The 24,305-nt window shown below is 41.5% G+C and overlaps 1 protein-coding gene across 3 annotated transcripts in view; it reads left to right on the top strand.

Annotated features, from left to right (window-relative positions):
- Nucleotides 1-24,305, top strand: part of OSBPL5 (oxysterol binding protein like 5) — a 431,224-nt gene that overhangs the window by 296,053 nt on the left and 110,866 nt on the right. For all 3 annotated transcript variants that reach the window (XR_004537637.1, XM_033928646.1, XM_033928647.1), the window contains exons 8-10: nucleotides 1,556-1,724; nucleotides 17,249-17,441; nucleotides 22,644-22,828. Coding sequence is in view for 2 of the 3 variants with exons in the window: in XM_033928646.1 (XP_033784537.1) it covers nucleotides 1,556-1,724; nucleotides 17,249-17,441; nucleotides 22,644-22,828 (547 nt within the window). In the remaining variant the exon portion in view is untranslated. The remainder of the gene's footprint in view (nucleotides 1-1,555; nucleotides 1,725-17,248; nucleotides 17,442-22,643; nucleotides 22,829-24,305) is intronic.

Raw genomic sequence — 24,305 nt, 5'->3', positions numbered from 1 at the left:
CTCTTTCTCTACTAAGTCTATTCCCTTCAATACACTGCACTAAGCAACTGTTACAAAATTGGCGCCTATCTTTGGATGCCATTTACTGATTCTGGTCCTATATGTCATCACCTATAAACAAAAAGAAACTTGATGTCAGCTAAGTGGTATGTTTAAAGGCTGAATCTTCAAAACTGGAAAATGTGTCTGATTCAGTTTGATAATTACATTGCTATTGCCTTCCATAGTACACAAAATTTACATCCTGGACAGAAGGAAAGAAAAATATTCCCACAGTTAGTGGGCTGTAAAATCAATTTTCCTTGTATATCTATACCAGCTTCTGATAACATTACAAATGCCAGAAGAGAGCCCAAACTTGTCAGAGCCTTGAAAGTTAAGACGTGCCAGGCCTGGGCCTATATGAGGACTAGCAGCAACAACCACAGCAGAAAATGACAAATCCAAGTCTATAAAAGACAATCTACTTTTGACTACTGTCATATTTTAGGCAAATACCCTCATGGTCTGAAGTTGCTCTAAGCTTAGATCTGGTTCCTTTGGAGGAAAGACGGGAGAGGGGAGATATGATAGAGAAGTTTAAATACCTACGTAATGTAAATGCGCATGAGTTGGGTCTCTTTCATTGGAAAGGAAACTCTGCAATGAGAGGGAACAGGATGAAGTTAAGAGGTGATAGGCTCCGGAGTAATCTAAGGAAATACTTTTTTACAGAAAGGGTGGTAGATGTGTGGAACAGTCTCCCGGAAGAGGTGATGGAGACAGCGACTGTGTCTGAATTCAAGAGGGCCTGGGATAGGCATGTAGGATCTCTCAGAGAGAGAAAAAGATAATGGTTACTGTGGATGGGCAGACTAGATGGGCCATTTGGCCTTTATTTGCCATCATGTTTCTGTTTTTCTATGTTCCAGAGTGAGAGGGCATGGGATGAAGTTAAGAGGTAATAGTCTTAGGAGCAATCTAAGGAAATACTTTTTTACAGAAATGGTGGTCGATGTGTGAAATAGTCTCCCGGTAGAAGTGGGGGAGACAAAGACTATGTCAGAATTCAAGAAAGAGTGGGACAGGCACTTGGGATCTCTTAGAGAAGAAGAGATAGTGGATGCTGTGGAAGGGCAGACTGGATGGGCCATTTAGCCTTTATCTACCATCATGTTTCTATAGCCATAAAACTCCATGACTTCATAATGCAAGTGTTAAGATTCTTAGCCTATAACAATAATGCTCTATGACATCACAATGCAAGTGTAAAGAGCCTTAGTTTATAGGGAGAGGAGGAGATAATGGATGCTGTGGATGGGCAGACTGGATGCCATTTAGCCTCTGTTTCTATGAGTCTCTATGGTAAAAAAGATGCCTTGCTGACATCATCTGGCCTTGCTGACATCATCTATCTTCCCATCTCTTTCTAGGCTTGCCTTCAACTGAACCTACTGAGATTAGAACAAAAAATGAAATATTGGTACTGAAGTGGGTTGTAAAATGTCTAATGAGCTTGAAATTACCCTCTGAAGACATCTCATGGCTTTTACTCAGAATTCTTTTATTTGTGCAGGTCGATGTTGGATGGATGCTCTAGAACTTGCCCTGCGTTGCTCCAGTTTGTTCAGACTCAGCTCGTCCAAGCAAGGGAAGGATGTGGAGCTGAACTGTTCCGATCCTGCTCATTGTGGCTTGTACAATTTACTGCATGTATCTACAATGTCTGACCAAGAGCTCTTCCAGTAAGGATGTTTTATATTCTTATGAAGATGCATGCATAGTTGAACTAATGTATAATGATGTAGAAGACAATTTTTCAAACCTACTTCCATGGGTAAACTCAAGTTTTACCCTTGGAAAAGCCTACCCAGTGCATGGGTAAAAGATGCAGGTTGTTTTCAGCAAATGCACCTTTTTTTTTGCCATTTTGCGATATCCATCTGCTTTGAAATTGAGCGCCATAAATCCTGATGCACCTTTATAAAGTTTTAGGGGCAAGGTGGCAGAAATCACAGCTGGCACTAATGCTCTTGTGTAAAACACATGTGTAGAAACATAGAAAATGACGGCAGAAAAGGGCCATGGCCCACCAAGTCTGCCCCCTCTAATGACGCACCCCTCTAATTTCTTCCATGAAGAGATCCCACATGCTTATCCCATTTTTTCTTAAAATCTGGCACGCTGCTGGCCTCGATTACCTGCAGTGGAAGATCATTCCAATGATCAACCACCCTTTCGGTGAAGAAATACTTCCTGGTGTCGCCATGAAGTTTCCCACCCCTGATTTTCAACGGATGCCCTCTTGTTGCAGTGGGTCCTTCACTCAAATTCCACCTCTGAACAAGCCTACTTGAGTTACATAAAAGTACACACCTTCGTGTCATCACACATACTTTTACACACACAGAGCAGAGTCGGTAAATGGCACCCTAGGCTAGGCATCGTAAAGATCTACGCTAAACTAGCAAAAGGCAGATATCATTGCCCTGATTCTATAAAAGATGCTTACCGGTAGGTGCCTTGCTTAATTTTTTTTGTAATTGGTTAATTGGTGCTGATAATTGAAAGCACCATTAAAAAATGATTTAAAAAGTTTTAAAAAATTTAATTTTCTGGTAGGTGTCTACATTGTGGAGCCTACTGGCTAGGCAACCCAGAAAGTAGGTGTGGTTACGGGTGGACTCTGGACATGGATTGAGTTAGGCATCAGTATATTAGACAAGGAAAACTCTGGTCTAATATACTGGGGCCTAACTTAATTTAGGCATCACTAGGCATGACACAGGGACAAATTTTTCCCGTCCCTGCCTCATTCCTGCAAGCTTCATCCTTATCTGCACAAGCATCAAACACTTAAAAATCATAAGTGTGGTTAAGGCAGAGCTTACATGAATGCGGCAGGGGCAGGGACAAAACTCATGGGGATGGGATGGGGGAAATTGAGTTGCTGCGGGGACGGTGAAAAAATTGTTCCTGTGTCGTTCTCTAATTAATACGCGGTAGGTGCCGTTTTCCTCGGCACCTACCGAGTTAGGCACCGTTTATAGAATCAGGCCCCTTGTGTAGCATACTAGCTTAGTGCAGACCTTATGACTAAATTGGGTGCTGGATTTACGCAGACTTTTGCAAAGCAGGGCTTAAATGTTAACTTTTATTGTGTATTATGCTGCAGCTCACCTAGGAGTATAACAATAGGTGAGGCAAGAATATTTTGAATGATGATTAATAATACCATATTTTGAATTAAATGCCAGAGTCACGTGTTAAGCTAAACTCTTTTGGATGTTTAACATTGATGCGAGGGTAAATCTGCGCCTAATTTTCTTTAAAAAATAGTAGCGCAAGAGAACAGGTGTAAATGCTCACCTAGATTGCAAAAGAACAGGCGTAAATTATAGTAATCTATAATGCGTGCATATAAATGTGTGCCGTGCCCATGCCCTTGTGAACACCCACCTAAAAAGTCCCGATCAAAGATTACATGTGGCTTGAATATAGTAATTTATGTGCATAAATGTTTATATTTATTCAAAGCTTATAAACCGCTACTAATGACTGGAACAGTCAAAACTGAGCGGTTTAGATGAGCTTTACAATGGTGACCCAAAAGCATGAACTTCTTTAATGGTGTAACTATACAACGCAATCTACATGAGCTGTTGTAATGCAACCTCCTAGGTAAATATACCATTTTAAATTCATCCTATGCCCATATACAGAGCACATCTCTCAAATCATTTATCAAACTAAAAAGATCTTTCTCACAAACTAACTATTATAATAATATAATGACCAGCATTTACTCATGTTTGTTGATTTATTTCGATTTATTTCCCACCCTCCCAGAAAGCTCAAGGCAGATAACAGTAGAATTATCCAAAACACCGCAATAAAACTAATTCATAAAGCAAAAAAATATGACCATGTAACCCCATTATTGATCAAATCCCATTGGCTACCCATTAACCACTGAATCACTTTTAAAATAGCACTACTAATCTTTAAGACTATGGCATCTAATGAACCACAATTTATATCCAAAATGATTATTCCTTATCATTTTTCTCGATCCCTTCGGTCCTCATCTCAAGATCTATTATCAGTCCCTTCTCTAAAAATAGTAGGCACAAGAAGAAACGAAATGTTCTCCGTTTTAGCACCTCAAACTTGGAATGCCCTGCCCCTATATATAAGAAAAGAAAAAGACCTCAATTCCTTTAAAAAATCTTTAAAAACCTTTTTATTTAAAGATGCTTTTATTATTTAAAGACTTAAAATTCTGTTTAAAAAATTTTTGTTTTTCAAGTTTAAAATTTTAATCTTCTTAATATACTTTTTGCCCCTTCCCTATGTGTTTACCTTTAATGTTTCTTCCATCTTAGATTGAGAAAATTGTAACTATGCCCCTTTTTCCCTAATGTATCTAGTTAGTGATGTAACCCCTTAAGTTCTAATACTGTATGTTATAAAATTTTTGTTAAGAATTTTTGTTTTTAATACTGTTTGTACTCTTATATGATGTTTTAAATTGTACATCGCTTAGAAAGTGTTATAGGCGATTCATCAAATAAAATTGAACTTGAACTTGAACTAGAACAAACACAGTTTCTGAGAACAGGTTACCAGTAGAACAAACATAGATCCTGAAAACTAAGCAGTTCCTTATAAGATGACCCCCGAAGTGTAAAAAAAATGCAGCTAATGCTCATTGCATGTGTTGCACGGTATTAATACAGGCAGAGGACCATAATGTGTGTTAACAGCAAAGCAGGCAGATAACACAGAACATGACACCAACATGCAATAACACATGTATCTTATATTAGCAGCATGACTGCCTACTCCCGAATGCCCTTGCTGAGGTTTTACATTCAAGGCATTTGAATCCCAAAACTTTTTTAATATGGTTTATGAAATGGGTCCTCAAATGACTTGGCACAAGCACAGGCAGAGTTAGTTAACAGCACTTCCGATAGGTCTACACCAGTGTTTTGCAAAATTGCATTACTAGTAATTAGTTACTGTAGATAATTCTTTCTTGCAGTAATCAATAAAATAATTAACTACTTATTCGTTATTCCAGTAGCTGTAATTGATTTTTTTTAAGTGTAATTAGCACAACATGACGATAGAGGATGTAGTTGGCATGAGGTGGTCAAACGTCTTTGAAATATGCATCAAGAGATGAAGTTATGCAATATTCACACAAGTGTTTTGTATAAGATGGATATATTTTTTTAATACTTTTTCATTCATTCAATTTTCTATCCTGTTCTCCCAAGGGAGCTCAGAATGGTTTACATGAATTTATTCAGGTACTCAAGCATTTTTCCCTGTCTGTCCCAGTGGACTCACAATCTATCTAATGTACCTGAGGCAGTGGAGGATGAAGTGACTGTCCCAGGGTCACAAGGAGCAGCGTGGGTTTGAACCCACAACCTCAGGGTGCTGAGGCTGTAGCTTTAACCACTGCGCCACACACTCCCACTTTTAATCGAAATACCACCAGTATACAAATTAGAAAGCATACACAGTATCACATCTGACAAATCACATAAAGTATACCTGAATAATTGCAGATAACAAATAATCATTTTTCTAAGAAAATACCCCCCCCCCTTACCCCTTTTCCACCCTTCCCAATCCAGAGAATAAAAGATCTTGGCATACAGTCAACAATACTGTATCCCTGAGCAAGCGTCAGAAAGTCCAGATCAGTGGAGAGCCTAAACTCCAGTAACTTTATAATAGGATTTCAAGGTATTATGGTGAAACGCAGTAACCATATATGCAAATAGTCTAATTTAGTGTGAAGGAACAAATGATCCAGCCAAGGCCATATGTGCAGCTGTGAAAAAATACACAGCCAACTTTTGCCCTGATTTTGTGCAGCCTGGAAGTGGGTCATTAAGCAGGCAACAACAAAGGGCAATGCTTGCAGGTAAGGCATGCCACAAATTGGCACACTGTTTGCCTATAAGGCTTAATAATAGGGAAGAGACAATTAGAACTGAACTCAACCATGCCCTATTCTGGAAGAAACTGAAAACTCTACTCTTTGACAATGAATATCTACACGACCACCTCATGTACCTGTTCTTTTTGCTTAGTATGATTAGGTTCTTCTCTATTTCTCTCCCTTTTCTCCTCCTTCCCCCTTCCCTCCCCTCTATGCCCCAAGTTACCCTTTTCCTACTGCAAGTCACCTTGAGCCTGGTTAGGTTTGTGCAACGCACAAATATTAGATTAGAAATGCATAAAATCTGTCGCCAACAGAGGTCTGTGCCCGCTCCAGAGAACTGCTTAATTCTAAGAGGAGTATAATACCAGCAGTAATACATTTTATAGCCATTTTCCATCAGTGTTTGGGAGACAGATAGTTTAAATAGCCGCAGATAATAAGATGGATATTTTACCTCTTCACATACCATAAGTATTCTTGAGAGAACGAGAGGGCACTCTCTAAAGTTAAAAGGGAATAGATTCTGCACAAACGTAAGGAAGTTCTTCTTTTCCTAGAGAGTGGTAGAAATCTGGAACGCTCTTCCAGAGGCTGTTATAGGGGAAAGCACCCTCCAGGGATTCAAAACAAGGTTAGACAAGTTCTTGCTGAACCGGAATGTACGCAGGTAAGGCTAGACCTCCCAGGAAAGAGACTTGGGAGTTCTGATCGACAAGTCGATGAAGCCGTCTGCACAATGCGCTGCGGTGGCAAAAAGGGCGAACAGAATGCTAGGAATGATAAAGAAGGGGATCACGAACAGATCAGAGAAGGTTATCATGCTGCTGTACCGGGCCATGGTGCGCCCTCACCTGGAGTACTGCGTCCAGCACTGGTCGCCGTACATGAAGAAGGACATGGTACTACTCAAAAGGGTCCAGAGAAGAGCCACTAAAATGGTTAAGGGGCTGGAGGAGTTGCTGTACAGTGAGAGATTGGAGAAACTGGGCCTCCTCTCCCTTGAAAAGAGAAGACTGAGAGGAGACATGATCGAAACATTCAAAATACTGAAGGGAATAGACTTAGTAGATAAAGGCAGACTGTTCACACTCTCCAAGGTAGGGAGAACAAGAGGGCACTCTCTAGAGTTGAAAGGGGATAGATTCCATACAAACGTAAGGAAGTTCTTCTTCACCCAGAGAGTGGTGGAGAGCTGGAACGCTCTTCCGGAGTCAGTTGTAGGGAAAAACACCCTCCAGGGTTTCAAGACTAAGCTGGACAAGTTCCTGCTAAACTGGGACGTATGTAGGTGAGGCTGGACTCATTTAGAGCACTGGTCTTTGACCTGGGGGCCTCCGCGTGAGCAGACTGCTGGGCAGGATGGACCACCGGTCTGACCCAGCAGCGGCAACTCTTATGTTCTTATGTAGGGCACTGGTCTTTGATCTAAGGGCCGTCGCGTGAGCGGACTGCTGGGCACGATGGACCACTGGTCTGACCCAGCAGTGGCAATTTTTATGTTCTTATGAAAAGCAATGAATTGCTATAAGCAGGTAACTGTAATTCTTGTACCCTCTGGAAGCTTCACCTGAGGGTTATGCATCTATTCCAGCCTTGGCTGCGGAACTTGCAAATAAATCCATCCCCCTCTGCTAGGATATCTGTGGACATTCCCCTCTAAGCTCAGTTTGTTTCTGCAGTCTTGCTGTGAACTTCTAGTTTATTTCCTAAATGGGTAATCTAATTACTGTAAACAGTTACTTTAATCTGATAAGTAATTAGTAACTATAGTTAATTATGTTTGAAGCATAACCAGATACGGTCCCACATATACCCAATACAAAATCAGTTATTGACTACAGTAGTGGGCGATAGCCAATATGATTAGTTTTAACACTGGTATTAAAAAAAACCCCAAAAGCAGCTGGTCACATTGTAGGGTTATGAAATAGTTAACTGTTGTTTAAAATATTGCTCTGGCCTACATAGCTGAAAACAGTGTATAATCTATTGACTGCATCTGCCTAAAATGTATGTCCCTACCTTACCACATTGTAAGCTGAATAGATAAGAGTTTGAGCCATGATGTACCCTGCCCTTCTGTACATTTAACTGTAAGAGTTAGATAGGTGTCCTGCTAGTGACCTGCTAGTGTGAGCTTAGAACCAATGAGTGTTAAGAAAAGTAACACGTGAAAAGCTTTTTCTAGAATTCAGTTGTATAGCCAGAAAAATGAATAAATATCTCTGTAACTTCCTGGTTTTGGCACTTCTGAGCCAGCTTGGAGCTCAGGGGTCCAGCATGCATGCTGTGAATAAAACTTGTACTTTCTTCACGCCTCTGACTTTGTGTGTCCAAGTGACCTTTCATTTGGCTTCCGAACAGGGACTTGAAGGTCTCTTGACCACTGGTTACTCGATTGGTCACTTGTTTCTGGTCCTATGGCTGATGTGTCTGCTTAGCCGGCTGCCTTCCTTTTGGGGGGTTGGCAGACCTCAGGACGTTGGACCGCTTCAACTGACTTATCTAGTCTCAGTTTAAAGTACAAGAATCTGTATCAGTTTAATTCTGTCCTGGAGTGGCCACCATCTGGTAAGTGGGGATTGATCATCCCTATCCTGTCTTTCGTCTCCTGCCTAGTAAGCCACGTGATCTGTCGCTGAAAAGTTGTGGGGAAGGATTCTAGGAACTGTTATTTTCTGGTTGAGTAACTGAACTGAAATCTGTTGTGTTTTGTGTGTTTGAGAGTGTCTGAGACGTCCTTGAGGACGAAGCGAGTGTGGACCTGTTAGTACTGCGTTTCCCTAGTCCGGAGACGGGCGGGGCCAGGAATTCAGGGAAGTGTTTTTGTCCTCCATTGCACAATGGGGGGATGTCTGTCTACCTGTGGAGATCCCTTGATATGTTAGCTAATTTTAAAAAAGGAATTTGTCTTTGATTATACTTAACAAATCAATCCTTATTTGTCTGTGCCAGTTAGAATGGCCGATATTTGGTGTGGGCTGGCCCCCTCTGGATCCCTGGAAGAGGACATAACTCGTCAGGTTTTTATGCATTCGTTTGCTGTCAGTTCCTCTTCCAGTCAGCCAATTTTTGCATTCCAATGGGAAAACCCTTCCACTGGACAAACCTTCCAAGTAACCTGGACTCGTCTACCCCAGGGCTTTAAAATTAGCCCCACTCTATTCAGCACCGTCCTTGCTTCAGACCTTGCCAAATTCTTCCCTTTATCTGATTCCCAAGTCCTGCAGTATCCCGGGTTTTTTATGAGTTCTGTCTGTCCAAATGTATTAGTGAAGTTTAAACTGTCAGTTGTTTAAAGCAGGAGAGGTGAGTACCCCTCCTCCTCCTTTTGTGATAAGGGCCATGAAGTGTTTAGCACTTCAAATGTGGTTTCTCCTGAAACAGATAAGTGGTTTTGCATTTGAAGTTTTTGGCTATGTTATAAAATGTATATGCATATTCAGAAATGCATATAAATGAAAAATATGATTTCTGGAAATTATATTCCATGCTAAAAAGAAGTTCTTTGTCCAAATTTAGTAGTTATTTGTCTAAATTTAAAGTTCTGAAAAGGACTATATCTGTAATTTGATCTCTTTGATCTTTAAGCAACTCTCTCTCCTTTGTGAAATTCTGTAGGAAGGGGGAGTAAGTCTCTACTGAGACCCATGTTGATTGTAAAAAAAATAAAATAAAAATGAACAATGTTTAAACTTGTGAGTACAGTAAAACTTTGGTTTGGGAGCATAATTTGTTCCAGAAGTATGCTTGTATTCCAGGGCACTAGTGTACAAAAATATACATACTTGTATTGCAAGCCCTTGCTCAATTGGAACAGTCACTGCATTCCTGCAGCGTCATATAGAGAGGAACCATTGGCTCAGTTGTGAAAATGTGATGCTTCTATACTGTATGTACGTGTATTGCAAGACGTTGCTGGTATAGCAAGTTAAAATTTAATCATTGCTTGTCTTATAGAACACTTGCAAACCAAGTTATTTGCAATCCAAAGTTTTACTGTATATTCCAATCTTTATTTCTGTATTTCTGTATATAAATCATGTAAGCTTAGTATAAAAATGTAACTTTTAGGAATAAGAATGTAATTTTTAGGAATGCTTTTATATGGAAGTAAATATTTTTGCCAGTCAGCTGATAGTGAAGGGACTGCTGCTTTAGAGAGCGCTTGTGTCAGACTACCCTGCTTAGTGGGTGGATCCAGAACTGCATTTAGCTTAATTTTATAAGTCAGCTCTTTGGGGTAGGAACCTGATATAGAATAGGGATTGAGAACAATTCTTATGTGTTAGTACACATCTTAAGTTCAATTATTTTGTACCTTCTCTAATCTTTTGTAAACCACATAGCTCTTCACGGTATTGCGGTATATAAACTGTTATTATTATTATTTATCTGAGTCTTTCAGATAGTGGGTCTGCCTTTTAAATTTTCCTGTGGCCATATTTACATTGATTTCAAGTATGCCTTCCTCGTGTCACCTACCTTGGCTTTCAAATCTCCAAGGGTACCAGGTCCCTTCCTACACCGAGGTCCAGGCTGTCTGTAGTCTCCCTGTCCCTGATAACTGCAAGGCTCTGAGCACCTTTCTCAGTATTGCAGGATACTGTCCCATCTGGATCCCTGATTTCTCTACTATTGCTCGTCCTCTGTATGATTCCACCAAAGGCGCTGACTCAGCCCCTTTTGTCTGGACCCAACTTCAGGAGCGGTCTTTTCGCTGCCTCCAAAAACTTCTGACTCAGGCCCCTGCCTTCTGGCCCTTCTGCCCAAGAAGCTGAGCTGTATGCCCTCACTTTTGCCCTGCGCCACTCTGCCTCTCAGTCTTGCAATATATATACTGACTCCAAATATGCTTTCCTTAACTTGCATTCCCATAGGGCCATCTGGAAACATCGAGGTTTCATTATAGCCTCCGGCCGCCTGATCCATCATGCTCCCCTCATTCTTGACCTTCTTGAGGCCGTACAACTACCCTCACGTGTTTCTGTTATGCACTGCCATGCTTACAGACGCGTGATGGACCTTGTCTCTCGTGGCAATGCCCTTGCCAACCGCACAGCCCGAGCTGCCAGTCTCTGCCCCCTTTTTCGGCTCCTCTGTATACAATCATTCCTTTTCTGGATTCCCTTACACCCCAGTACGCTTCTCAGGAACAGACTTGGGCATGCATTATTTTGGGCCAGTCTGTCCTGAAAGGGGGATGGATACAAAATGCGCCAATTCATGTGCCAATCCAGACCCACACACTGATACTTCAAACGCAAGCACAACACCCTCATAGTTATTCCTCAACACCTGGCCCTCACGATTGTCAAAAGATGCCATGATCTGGCACACTCTGGAGAACCCGCTATGAAAATTGACTCTCAAGAGACATTTCTTTATCAATCACCTTGATCAGCTAGTCCGGAATATGGTCCGACAGTGTGTTGTCGGTTCTAGAATAAAATTCCCAATCAGATGACTGCCACCTCTTGGATACCAACCTATTGGAACATATCCGATGCAGGTTCTGTCTGTAGATTTTACCCACATGCCCATTTCCCGTTCCCTCAGTCACTTCCTAGTCTTCACAGACACCCTGACTAGATGGGTCAAAGCCTTCCTTACTTGCACTGAACGCGCCAGAGACGTAACCAAACACCTCCTGAATAATTCCGTGTCTTGATCTCCTTGTTTTTATAGGCAGTGACAATGGCCCTGCTTTCATTGCCGATGTTGTCCAACAAATTGCTCAGGCCCTCCAAATTGAATAGAAATTATATGCTGCTTACCATCCTGAGAGCTCTGGTCAGGTCGAAAGAATAAACAGAACTCTTAAGACCCTTCTCACAAAATGAATTGAAGAAACTAATCTGTCCTGGCCTGTCCTGCTGCCTTCTGTTCTTTTTCAGATTAGATGCATCCCATCTAAGCCCCATTTGAGCTCATGTTCGGCCGGCCACCACCCATTGTGAACCCAGATCCTGGTTCCTTTGCTACTCTGGGATCAGATATCCTCCAGAGTCAGGTCCAGTCTTTAGCTAAAGCCCTTTAAGAGCTCCACAAATGGGTCCTGGAAAGGGCCCCACTATTGATAGCTACACAAGTCCATGGGTATGTCTCTGTAAATACAGTATGGCTAAAACTTGGAAGTCGGACCCCCTGAAACCTAGGTGGATAGGTCCTTTTACTGTCCTAATTTCTTCTCTTACAGTTGTCAAAGGTGTCCGGACATGAAACTTGGTTCCACTACAACACGGATCTTCAGCTGAAGCTTTCTAAGACCTCAAAAGTTCTGAATATTTACCACTGTACTTAGCAGGTGTTCTGAATATAATTCTTTATAAGTGTTTGAGTTTAATTGACTGCCTGTGGTTCACACTGCCTTTAGCAAGTGTCTTGAGTATAACTGTTTGAAGTTTTCTAAGTTGTGCCTGAAAGAAAAATGAGCTTCCTATGTTAGTATATATAGATATGATATTTGTGTTGCCCTCACTTATGTTTCTTTCTTCTGTTGCCTGATGTTTGTTTGCATGAAGGAGTTAAGTACAGAAAGTGTCAAACATTTGAGGGTATTTTCTGTTTCCAACCTACTGGTGATGAAGTTTAAAAGTGGGCGGAAATCTGCATTGATAATGTTGAGGGTCCACTTATCAACTAGACTCTTATTGTAGACCCCACTCGCCCGGTGTTTATTTGATGTTTCTCAAGGTCATGGTACTACCCCTAATACAGTTTTGTGTGGCTCCCTAGATTAACTGTGTTATTATAACCTGATGCCTTTAAGAACTGCCCCTATGAGGAAACCTTCACTAATGGTGGAGCCTGTCCTTTATGAGAAAGTGTCTTGTGGGCCACCTACAATAACCCACACAAATATCCCCCTAATACCCCTTCTGCCTCCCTTACTTTAGGTCCTAGCTCCGGCCCCTTGTGTACTACAGGCTACTGTAATCCCATGGTATTCACTATCACTGACCCATATAACTGGAATGTCAATGTCCAAATCCAAAAGGCCAGAGACCGCATGGCATTGTATATTGATGGTAAAAGGTGAGACCCAGGTACTGATGTATATGTCCGAATTGCATCCCACTCATGTGCTCCTGTCTATCACTCTGTGGTGTTTCCCCAGTTTTATGAAATTATGAAAGTAGATACTAATATCCTGTAATCACTAGAAATCTGTTTATATAGTTTGCTGAAACTATAGGTCAGACTCTTAATGTTAGCAATTATTTTGTATGAGGAGGGACTGGTATGGGAGAACAGTGGCTATGGGAGGCAATGCAGCTGGACATGTTAAACCTGACTTCACAGACCCTCACTTTTACGTCAGGTTCACGACCTTCACGATGGGCCTTGTGAACCTCCATTGTTGCTTACCACTGCCTTCAGCCCTTCAGACACTGCTTAATGGAACTTCCTATGAATTATGGTCAGCTCCTGATAGTTGATATTGGCTCTGTGATCCGTTTGCCTACTCTTGGTTGCCTGCTTAATGGACTGGTACATGTGTGCTTTGCATGATCCGTCCCAGCTTCTTCCTGTTACCGCTGGCCGATGGTGAACACCTGGGAGCCCCTGTATTCAACACCAGAGGTCGCCAAAAGCGGTCTACTTCCACCAATTCCCTTAAAATAGGTGAATGGGGTGATGACTGGCCTGCAGAACGAATCATTGCTGTTTACGGACCTGCCACATGGGCCGAAGATGACACCTGGGGCTATCGGACCCCAATCTATATGCTGAACTGCATTATTTGTCCATAAGCTGTACTTGAACTGATAACCAATGAGACCTCCCGAGCTTTGAGTACCATTGGCAGAGCGAATGCTAAAATGCGCACTGCTATTTATCAGAATCATCTAGCTTTGGACTATTTACTTGCTGCTGTGCCTGTGATAAATTCAACCTCTCCAACTGCTGCCTTGAACTTGAGTAAAGTGATTGAGAACGATGTGGATCGTATCACCAAACTGGCTCATGTTCCTGACCAGACCTGGTGTGACCTTACTGCAGACTGGATCACTGGTACCTTCAGCTCCTGGTTGCCCTCTGGTTCAGCATTGAAAATCATCTTGCTGGTTGCTGCCCTGTCTTCTCTGTTCCTTTGCTGCCTGCCCTGTGTGGTCCCCATAGCCATAAAGCTGCTCCACTGAACTATGGACTCTGTTGTCAAACGTTCCACTGCTGCATTGGCCCTCTCCCAGTATCGTCCTTTACCCACTGGGAACCCCGACTTTTCTGACCCCTAACTTTATTTTGTCAGGCTTGGCTCCTTAGGTACGCCAGCCTGAAAGGGGGGAATGTAGGATCATGAAATAGTTAACTGTTGTTTAAAATATTGCTCTGGCCTACATAGCTGAAAACAGTGTATAATCTATTGACTGCATCTGCCTAAAATGTATGTCCCTACCTTACCACATTGTAAGCTGAATAGATAAGAGTTTGAGCCATGATGTACCCTGCCCTTCTGTACATTTAACTGTAAGAGTTAGATAAGTGTCCTGCTAGTGACCTGCTAGTGTGAGCTTAGAACCAATGAGTGTTAAGAAAAGTAACACGTGAAAAGCTTTTTCTAGAATTCAGTTGTATAGCCAGAAAAATGAATAAATATCTCTGTAACTTCCTGGTTTTGGCACTTCTGAGCCAGCTTGGAGCTCAGGGGTCCAGCATGCATGCTGTGAATAAAACTTGTACTTTCTTCACGCCTCTGACTTTGTGTGTCCAAGTGACCTTTCAACATTAGCTAATGGGTAGATGTGAAAAGGGGTTATGTATACTTTGAAGGAAAGGTGGGAGATAGGATAAAGACTTTTAAATACCTATGTGGCATAAATGCACATGAGGTGAGTCTCTTTCATTTGAAAGGATGCTCTGGAATGAGACGGCATAGGATCAAGTTAAGAGGTGATAGGCTCAGGAGTAATCTAAGGAAATACAGTTTCTTACAGAATGGGTGGTAGATGTGTGGAACAGTCTCCCGGAAGAGGTGGTGGAGACAAAGATTGTGTCTGAATTCAAGAAAGTGCGGGATAGGCACATGAGATCTCTTAGAGAGAGGAAGAGAAAATGGTTACTGCGGATGGGCAGACTGGATGGGCCATTTAGCCTTTATCTGCCATCATGTTTATGTAAATATTTATCCCTTGGATAGGAATGTGATCTCTTGTGAGTCTGTCGCTCTTAGCTTTTGTCAGTCTGTTTTCCATTTCTAGAGGTTTATGCATCGGTGTATTCATATTTTCTTGCACAGACTGTTCATCAAGGAAACTCTCACACATTTAGGAGCACAATTTCATGCTAATAAGCACTAGACATGAGGTAACATCATATTGCTTTATCATCAAATAGTGAACTGAGTTGTACAGACTTAAGTTCTTCATCTTACCAGTCTGATTTGATCTTTCTGCTTCATGGTTCAGAAACTACTTGCAGCATTTGTAGTGGTCTAATGAAAAGTTTAATTATATTTTTTTTATTTCATATATGCTTTTCTGGTACAAGTGGTGTGCTTGAGTTGGTTTTTGTAAAATTATAAATAAATACAATTTACAAAAATACTTTCAACACTTTGTTGCATCTTCCTACGGCTCCTAAGATGGAGTCTGTGAAGTGGTTCTCCTTTATAAACTAAACTAAACTAAACCTTAGGTTTATATACCGCGCCATCTCCATGGTTGTGGAGCTCGGCACGGTTTACAGGAGTTGTAATGAGAAAAGAACTACAAGGTAAAGGCTAGATGAGGATCAGAGGAAAGAAGGAAGTTAGAGGGCTAGGATGTCAAATGGGGAGGGAAGAGTTAGATTTTTGAGAATAACCAGGTTTTCAGATGTTTGCGGAAGGGTTGGAGAGCACTCAGGTTCCGAAGGGGGGAGGTAAGGTTGTTCCAGAGCTCGGTGAGTCTGAAGTGGAGGGAGGTTCCCAGTATTCCTGGGAGGGAAATGCCTTTTAGTGAGGGGAAGGATAGCTTCAATTTTTGGGTGGGTCTGGTGGTCATTTGGAACAGCCTAGGCTGTGAAGGAACTAGAGTTTTATAAAAAGTTTAAAAACTCACTTGTTTCACATATTTGGATTATTTAGTAGTTCTTGGTGTTTTTATTTTGCTTTTAAAGTTATTTGTTCTGTAGCATTGTTATTCCTAGAAGAATAAATCAAGGTTCTTATTGTTTTAATCTGTCTAGAACTGACAAGGTACTGACAGAATATAAGACTAGGATGTAATGCAGTGTCTCTCAAACTGTGCCATGGCACAGTGCAGTGCCCCAAAGAGATTCCAGGTGTGCCATGATAGATTTCAGAATTATTTTTAAAAATTCCCTTCATAAGTATACACTAGAATAGATGACATGTACGTCCCGTACGGAAGAATCTGTCAATGTTATGAGGCCTGTGTGCGTAAGGATACAACTGCCCAGACAAGCATCACTTTTTGATGTGATTGTCCTTGAAAACTAATGGCAAGTAATTTTAGTTTATTTTTTATGCAGTAGTTATCCTAACTTGAACAACAAATCTTTTTATCTTTGTGAACTTGAATTTTCAGCTCTGACAGACATAATAAAAAAATAGAATGACTGCAAAAAAACATTTGCTCTGTGTGTCAGAGCTAAAAAAGGTTTGAGAGATACTGATGTAATGTAATGTTAAGTGGATGGATCCAATAGATTAACAGAGAATACAAGGAGAATACAAGGTTCTCTTGGACCTATGGAGTGGAGCAAATTACCTGGGTATTTACAACAGTTGAAAGATTTGCAGGAATTTAAACAAATGTAAAAAAAAAACAATCTATTTGTGCTATGAAATATGGCACTTAGTGCGATATAATAACTGAAATAGTGGATAGGAAGGTATGCATTCTGTTTATCTTTTGGTGAGAAGTTTGATTGTTATGGGCAAGTTTTGTTAATTTTTATGTATATACCTTTTGCAACTCGCCTTGGATAAAGGCGGGCTAGAAATGATAACAAACTAAACTAACTTTTCTGTCCAGGTGTTCACTGCAACATGTTTTATTTGGTATAGCCATGTTTTGCAGCAAATAATGCATTTATTAAGACTTTTACAACTCTACCAAACTAGACTATATACATGACAAAAACCATAAAATAAAGGTTAATACAGAACATTAATTGTATACCAAAGCAAACATCAGTTCAACCTATCAAATATCACAACTTCATCTGGTTATAGAATACAAACATTACTGGCTGTGACCATGTTCTAGGGAACAACAAAAAAAAAAGACTGTAATAGAGAACCCGCTTCCTTCACACATTTCCGCTCATCACCTGCATGTATCTGCATTTCAGACTTAATGAATCAGCACTGGAAAACGATGCGTTCTCTGACAAGTCTGAGAAGGAAAACATAGAAGAGTCGGAGAACGAAACTCTTGAAAACAGCAGAAAGACCAGCGAGAGTGACCAGTCGGAGCTGCAAGATCTCTCCCCTGACAGAGAAGGGACAACCTATGTTGAGCAGATGTATGAAGAATTTGGGGAGGTAAAGAAACGATCCTCTTCCTGTTTTAATTTATATACTGCGCTTTATATGTTGTAAACTGTTTGGGGCTTTTATAAGACAAAGCGCTATATCAAACTTTATTAGAAATAAGCACATAAGACAGAATGGCAAATGGAGCTTAGAGCAGGGGCTCCCAAGCCAGTCAGGTTTTCAAGATATCCACAATAAGCGAGATGTGGAGGCAGTGCATGCAAATCTCGCTCGTGAATATTCATTGTGGATATCTTGAAAACCTGACTGGCTGGAGCCCCCAGGACAGGCTTGCACGCATGTTTGGTGTACATTAATGCCCAATATCTGTGCCACGCTCATATATCTTACAGATTTTGCGGAATATTAGTCTGTCTGCTTTTAGGAGTCTGCTCTGCATCTTTTGCCGCCCTGGATCATGTTTTCCTTTTGTCCAAATAGCATTCTAGAAGTGGCTTTCATTTAAAACATAAGAACTGCCATCTCCGGATCAGACCTTCGGTCCATCAAGTCCGGCGATCCGCACATGCGTGGCCCAGCCAGGTGTACATCTGGTGTATTTTTAGTCACCCATATATCCCTCTATGCCTCTCATAAGGAAATGTGCATCTAGTTTGCTTTTAAATCCTAGAACGGTGGATTCCGCAACAACCTCCTCTGGGAGGCCATTCCAGGTATCCACCACTCGTTATGTGAAGCAGAACTTCCTGATATTTGTCCTGGACTTGTCCCCCCTTAGCTTCAGTCCATGTCCCCTTGTCCGTGTCACATTGGACATTGTAAATAATTTTTTTTTCCTGCTCTATTTTGTTGATTCCTTTCAGTATTTTGAAAGTCTCAATCATATCCCCTTGCAGTCTCCTTTTCTCAAGAGAGAACAATCCCAGTCTCTTAAGTCTTTCCTCGTATTCCAAGTTCTCCATAACCCTTTATTAGCTTTGTTACTTGTCTCTGCATCCTCTCCAGCAGTTTTATATCCTTCTTTAGGAAGCCAAGATGGCGTCAGGGACAGACGTGCTGCGAGAGGCTCCCCTTCTATCGGCGTTTTTGCTCCTCTTCTTCGAGATTTTCTTACCAGTTTTTGCAGTGCAGGAATGCCGAAACGTAGGGGGAAACAGAGGAGCGATCTCCCGGCTTCCTCTGCCTCTTCAGTAACACGCCAGACAGCAATAACAGCTGTGCTGTTCCTTTTGGTCTGGGCGAATCCGTTCTCCGAGGGGGGCAGACCTCAGAGCTGGACAGTGATTTTTCGCTGAGCCCGCTTGGCCCTGCGATCACTCCCCGTCCCGGGACGATGTCAGGCAGTCCCGTGAGGCAACGGGAGACGTCGGGGAATGAATCTCCGCCGGACCCTATGGTGCTGCCTTTGACCCCGGAGGTGGTTCGAGCTATGCCGGGTTACCAGCAAACGGCAGAGGGAAGCAACGAGTGTGGGAAATGGAGTATTTTCCCCACTTCAACCTCTGAAACCCCTGATCAAGCCAAAAGTGGTGGATATGGAGGCGTTGTGGGGAGCCATGGAGAGCCTTCATCAGGTATGCTCCCAATTTATTTCTTCAACTCAACAAACTGCTGTTCAAATTAAAATTGTGAAGGGAAAATTCAACAACAATCAACTAGAATGGATCACAATGAGAAAATAGTCTCTGAAATAAAACTTGCATTAAATTCTCAAATGAAAGATAAAAACTTATTGATCAGGAAAATTGAAAATTTAGAAAATGCCAATAGAAATTTGAACCTGAGATTTCTTAATTTTCCTGTATCCAGAATATTATCTAGAGAACTTTTTCATTCTTTTCTGACTTCAGTTCTAAAATTTTCAGAGACCAATATTCCATCATTGCAAAAACTATACTATCTTAATATAGTCGAAGAGGATAAGGATAAGTCAACTATTCATCCCGTAGAACTAGACCTCACTGGGATGTTGGAATCCTCACGGATTGAAATTTCAGCGAGAGCTACTTTGTTAGTGACTTTCGTTTTCTTACAAGATAAAGAAGCTCTTCTTCGTCTTTTTTATAGAACTGAAAGTGTTGAATTCTACAATCACAAAATTGCAATTTTTCCTGATGTTTCAAAGTGGACGCAGCTTAGATGCAAAAAATTTCTGACATTTTGTCAGTCAGTTTTGGCCTGGGGAGCAACCTTTCAACTTAGGTTTCCTTGTAAATGCTGTATTACCTATCAAGCAAATAAGTATATCTTTTAGGTCCCAGAACAATTGCAATTTTTCTTGGAAGGAAAGGCTGCCATTAAGGCTCCCAACCCCTCTATAATTCCAACTACTTAGGCCTTAATGTAATTAACCAAAAGAACCCTGTATTTTTGAGGCATATGTTAATATGACCGAGTATACCGTATTTTCACGCATATAACGCACGCATTATACACGGTTTTTACAAACCGTGCATAACCTTGCGCATTATACGCGTGAGCGCGTTTTACAAAATTTTTTTTACATAATTCCCCCCCTCCGACGTCCGATTCACCCCCCGCAGGACCGCTCGCACCCCCACCCCGAAGGACCGCTCACCCGCACCCCCACCCCAAAGGACCGCTCGCACGCACTCCCACCCGCACCCCCACCCTGAAGGACCGCTCGCACCCCCACAGCCTCCCGACACCCCCCCTCATCACATAGAAGCTCCTACCGGTGTCCTGCTGCTTCCTCTTGGCGGTCCCGGCCCTTCTGTGAGCCCTGCATTTGCGCTGCTTCGTCTTCCGACGGTCCCGCCCTTTCTCTGACGTCAGAGAAAGGGCGGGACCGCCGGAAGACGAAGCAGCGCAGACGCAGGGCTCACAGAAGGGCCGGGACCACCAAGAGGAAGCAGCAGGACACCGGTAGGAGCTTCTACATGATGAGGGGGGGGTCGGGAGGCTGTGGGGGTGCGTGCGGTCCTTCAGGGTGGGGTAGCGGGTGCGGGTGGGACTGCGTGCGAGCGGTCCTTTGGGGTGGGGGTGCGAGCGGTCCTGCGGGGGGGTGAATCGGACGTCGTGGGGGGCATCAGGCTTTCAGGGTGGGGACAGGACTTCAAGGGGGAGAGGAGAGTCGGGGCGGGGGAAAGGAGAGTCGGGGTGGCCAGAGGAGAGTCGGGGCGGGCGAAAGAGTCGGGCGTCGACGGGAGAGTCGGGGCAGCATGCGCGGTATACGGGTGCGCGCGGTATATAAATTTTTTTACATATATGTCGGTTTCCCACGCGCTATACCCGTGTGCGCGTTTTACACGGGTGCGCGTTATCTTCGGAAAATACGGTAGTTTTCCTTTAATTCAACTCCCCTTGATTGTGTATGGCTTTACTCTCTCCCATGACTATGATCATTGTACTGGGAATTTGTGATTTGATAATAATTTCTTGAGTATATTTAGTTTCCTGTATCAAAGTGTTTTTGATCTTTGATGTGAAAATGAATAAAACAGATTTAAACATATCCTTCTTTAGGTTGGGAGCCCAATGTTGGACACAGTATTCCAAGTGTGGTCTGACCATTGCTCTATAAAGCGGCATTATAACTTTCTCCGATCTACTCGTGATTCCTTTCTATATCATGCCTAACATTCTATTTGCTTTCTTTGCCGCTGCCGCGCATTGTGCCGACGGCTTCAGAGTCCTATCTATCAGTACACCCAGGTCCTTTTCTTGTTCGCTCTTACCCAAAGTTGCACTTGACATTCTATACTCGTGTTCCTTGTTCTTTCTGCCTAAATGCATTACTTTGCAGTTTTCCACATTAAACTTCATCTGCCATTTCTCTAACTGACACAAGTCACTCTGGAGTTCCTCGCTATCCTTCTGCGATCCTTCTGCATAGCTTTGTGTCGTCTGCAAACTTGATGATCTCACTGGATGTAAATGTATTCATTTGTTACAACATATAACAACTTCAAGCAATTACAAAATAATGAAAATAAAAGAGAACATAAAAAGTATTTCTCAAGTCCACATTATTTGGGCTGATTATCACCTAAAAAAGAAGGGTCACATATTTAAGGAAAAACATAATCCTCTGATGTCAGGTAAAGGCCAAATTATTATTTTTCACTTCACTTATTCTCAACCTCTGCATTAGTTACAGGTAAAGTATCTATTTTGGGTTTATCTTGAAGAAAAACTTTTAGTTGAGCTGGGTCAACAAAAATATACTTATTACTCTCATAGGTCACAATACACTTACATGGGAACTTAAGAAAAAATAAAGCTCCAACAGCTAAGACTTCTCCTATACTGTGTCTACTTAGAGACATCTGGAAAAATGTTGAATTGTTGCCCACAAAACAGAGCATTTTTATTTGCAAAATATAGTTTAAGAATAACTTGTTTCCCCAATTCAGTTTTAAAGGTAACCAGCAAGGTCCCTCTCTTAGCTGTATAATCTTTAGATGTAGAAGTGGCTTTCAAATAAGAAATCATTTCCCAGCCATTTAAACTTCAGAATTTCTGTCACACAATTTTTGGGAACTGTATATATTGAGTGCATCATACCAAGAAATATCAACATTACAAACTCATATCGGCATAATTACATGTACGTAGTCGCCAATACAAAACAGAACATTGTGCAATCATATCTGCAATGATATCTAACCAGCTGAAGAGAGACCCCCCCCAATATAAGTGTAAAGAATAACAAATAGGTGTCATAAAAGACATGGGGAACGATCTTCATAGAAAGAGGTTCAGTACATGATCTGAAGATCGTAAGTCTACCATGATATCTTGAGAAACAATATGGTATGATGGGAGAAGTCCTCCCCAAACATAAAGTAGATGCACATACTTTTCACTCTGTTAACTTGTTCTATTGATCACTCTCTCCTCAAAAATGGATTTCCTGTCCTATTAACCCTCTTTCTTCCTCCCCTCTTAAAGTCAATCAATTTGTACCTTAGCTTAATCTTTGTAAACCGCATAGAACTTCACGGTATTGCGGTATATAAGCTGTTATTATTATTATTATTATTATTAATGCATGCCATTAATGGAAGGTTTGGGGATAAAAATCCATTAGAAATACATGAACTTAAAGAACCCCTAAAAGGGAGAATGTACCCAAGTGGTAATGTGATCAGGAGAGCAGCGTCCTGCATGAGGAGGGAAAACCTTGCAGACTGACTGACAGGAGCTGCCCGTTAGTGTGCATTGGATGGCATACATAGTTGTGATTTTCTGTCATCCTGTTTGATTACATCTCTATTGTGTCTTCAGACTGGCGAAGCATCACAAACAGAGACAGTGTCTGAGGAAAACAAAAGCTTGATGTGGACCCTGTTAAAACAGCTGCGGCCTGGCATGGACTTATCTCGTGTGGTACTGCCCACATTCATCCTGGAGCCACGGTCTTTTCTCAACAAACTCTCAGATTACTACTATCACGCTGACCTACTTTCCCAGTAAGCATTATTTAGGCCTGTCAAAACAGAATATGAGTTTCATTTCTTCAGAGTACGAGTAGGGGGTTAGTTCTTATTTGGCTTCTTAAAGAGGAAACATCATGGAGGTGATTTTCAAATAGTTTGCATGGTTGCATACTTCAAAGAGAAACTACACTGCTTAGATTTTCTTTGTAGATTAGCATAATTTTTAAGTTGGGGCCAAACTGGATCCAAATGCTAAATATCTTTCCATGTGGGGCCACGACACTGCTGACAATGGGTAACAATGACATCCATCCCCAGCAAGTCTGCCTTTAAACTTTTCACTGGGGGTATCTTCAAGGATGTGGGCATTTTCAAATACACTTTATTCAAGCATGTGACTCCTTCCACATCCCACTTTGTGTTGCAAAGTTAGATAGAAGCATTTAAAAAAAACAAAAAACAGGATGATGATTAACATTAGCCCTGGGCCTTTCATTGAAGAATATTGGTATGTAAGCCTAAAATGACATATTTACCTTATGACACTACAGTTGAAGAGGTGAGTTCTAAAACCTGTTAAGCACACCTAAAGACTTCATCTCAAAATGGACCCTTCTAAGTACTGCTACCCTGGACGAACTAGCCCCAGGGTTATTCCATGTCAAGTGATCAAGGGCTCCCTGCATGACAATCACGGATTTTGATAAAACTTTATGCACAAAGTCCCACATGCATCAAACGAACTTTGATGAAGTTTTAGTTTCGCCTGTGGAATATTTGTGGAGATATAGCCATTTGTTTGACCCCATACTGCAATGACATACAGTACGACAGTGACATTCTGACAACGTTGAGACACAATATCTCATGAGCTATGTTTCTAAAAAAACTGAAACTTAGCTACCCTGCACAACTTTTGGAGCTCTATTCAGTGCTACCAATAATAATTTTTGTCAAGCACTGAGTGAATGGCTGAATTACAGTAAACTTGGCCGAAAAAATTAGTGCTCCAAAAAAAGTCAAAGTTTGACATTACTTAGCTCCCACAATAATTGAGTAATAAATGCGAAATTTGGCACATAATGTCTCAGTACAACGTTGTTTTCAAAAGTACAATTTCAACCTCCAAGCTCTTTCCATTAGTTTACAAATTAAGTGTAAAGTTGCTAATTTGTGTAAAAAGGCCAGCCTGCTTTTACAGAAAAATACCTTTCAGAAACTCTTTCAAATCAGTCTCATTAGAAAGAGCATATTTCAAACCCCCTAGAAAAGTGGGCTTCATTTTCAACGCAGGTTAACAATGCCCGAAAAAGGGGGACAAAGTTGGGAGATGTCACCATGGCAACGGCCTACGTTTCAACTTACAATTATGTCACTTTTCACACTGTTTTTCCCTGTTTATTTTTACTCAAGCTTTGGGTACAATTATAGTGTTCTTAATTAATGATTATTCCTAACTAGAAATTGAGGTGATAATTTTGTTGCATGCAGATCACAAATTACAACTTGT

This window comes from Geotrypetes seraphini, chromosome 19 (assembly GCF_902459505.1).
Source record: "Geotrypetes seraphini chromosome 19, aGeoSer1.1, whole genome shotgun sequence".
Classification (NCBI taxonomy): Eukaryota; Metazoa; Chordata; class Amphibia; order Gymnophiona; family Dermophiidae; genus Geotrypetes; species Geotrypetes seraphini.
The sequence above is the reverse complement of the archived record's forward strand: the minus strand, read 5'-3'. Positions and strand labels throughout refer to the sequence as shown.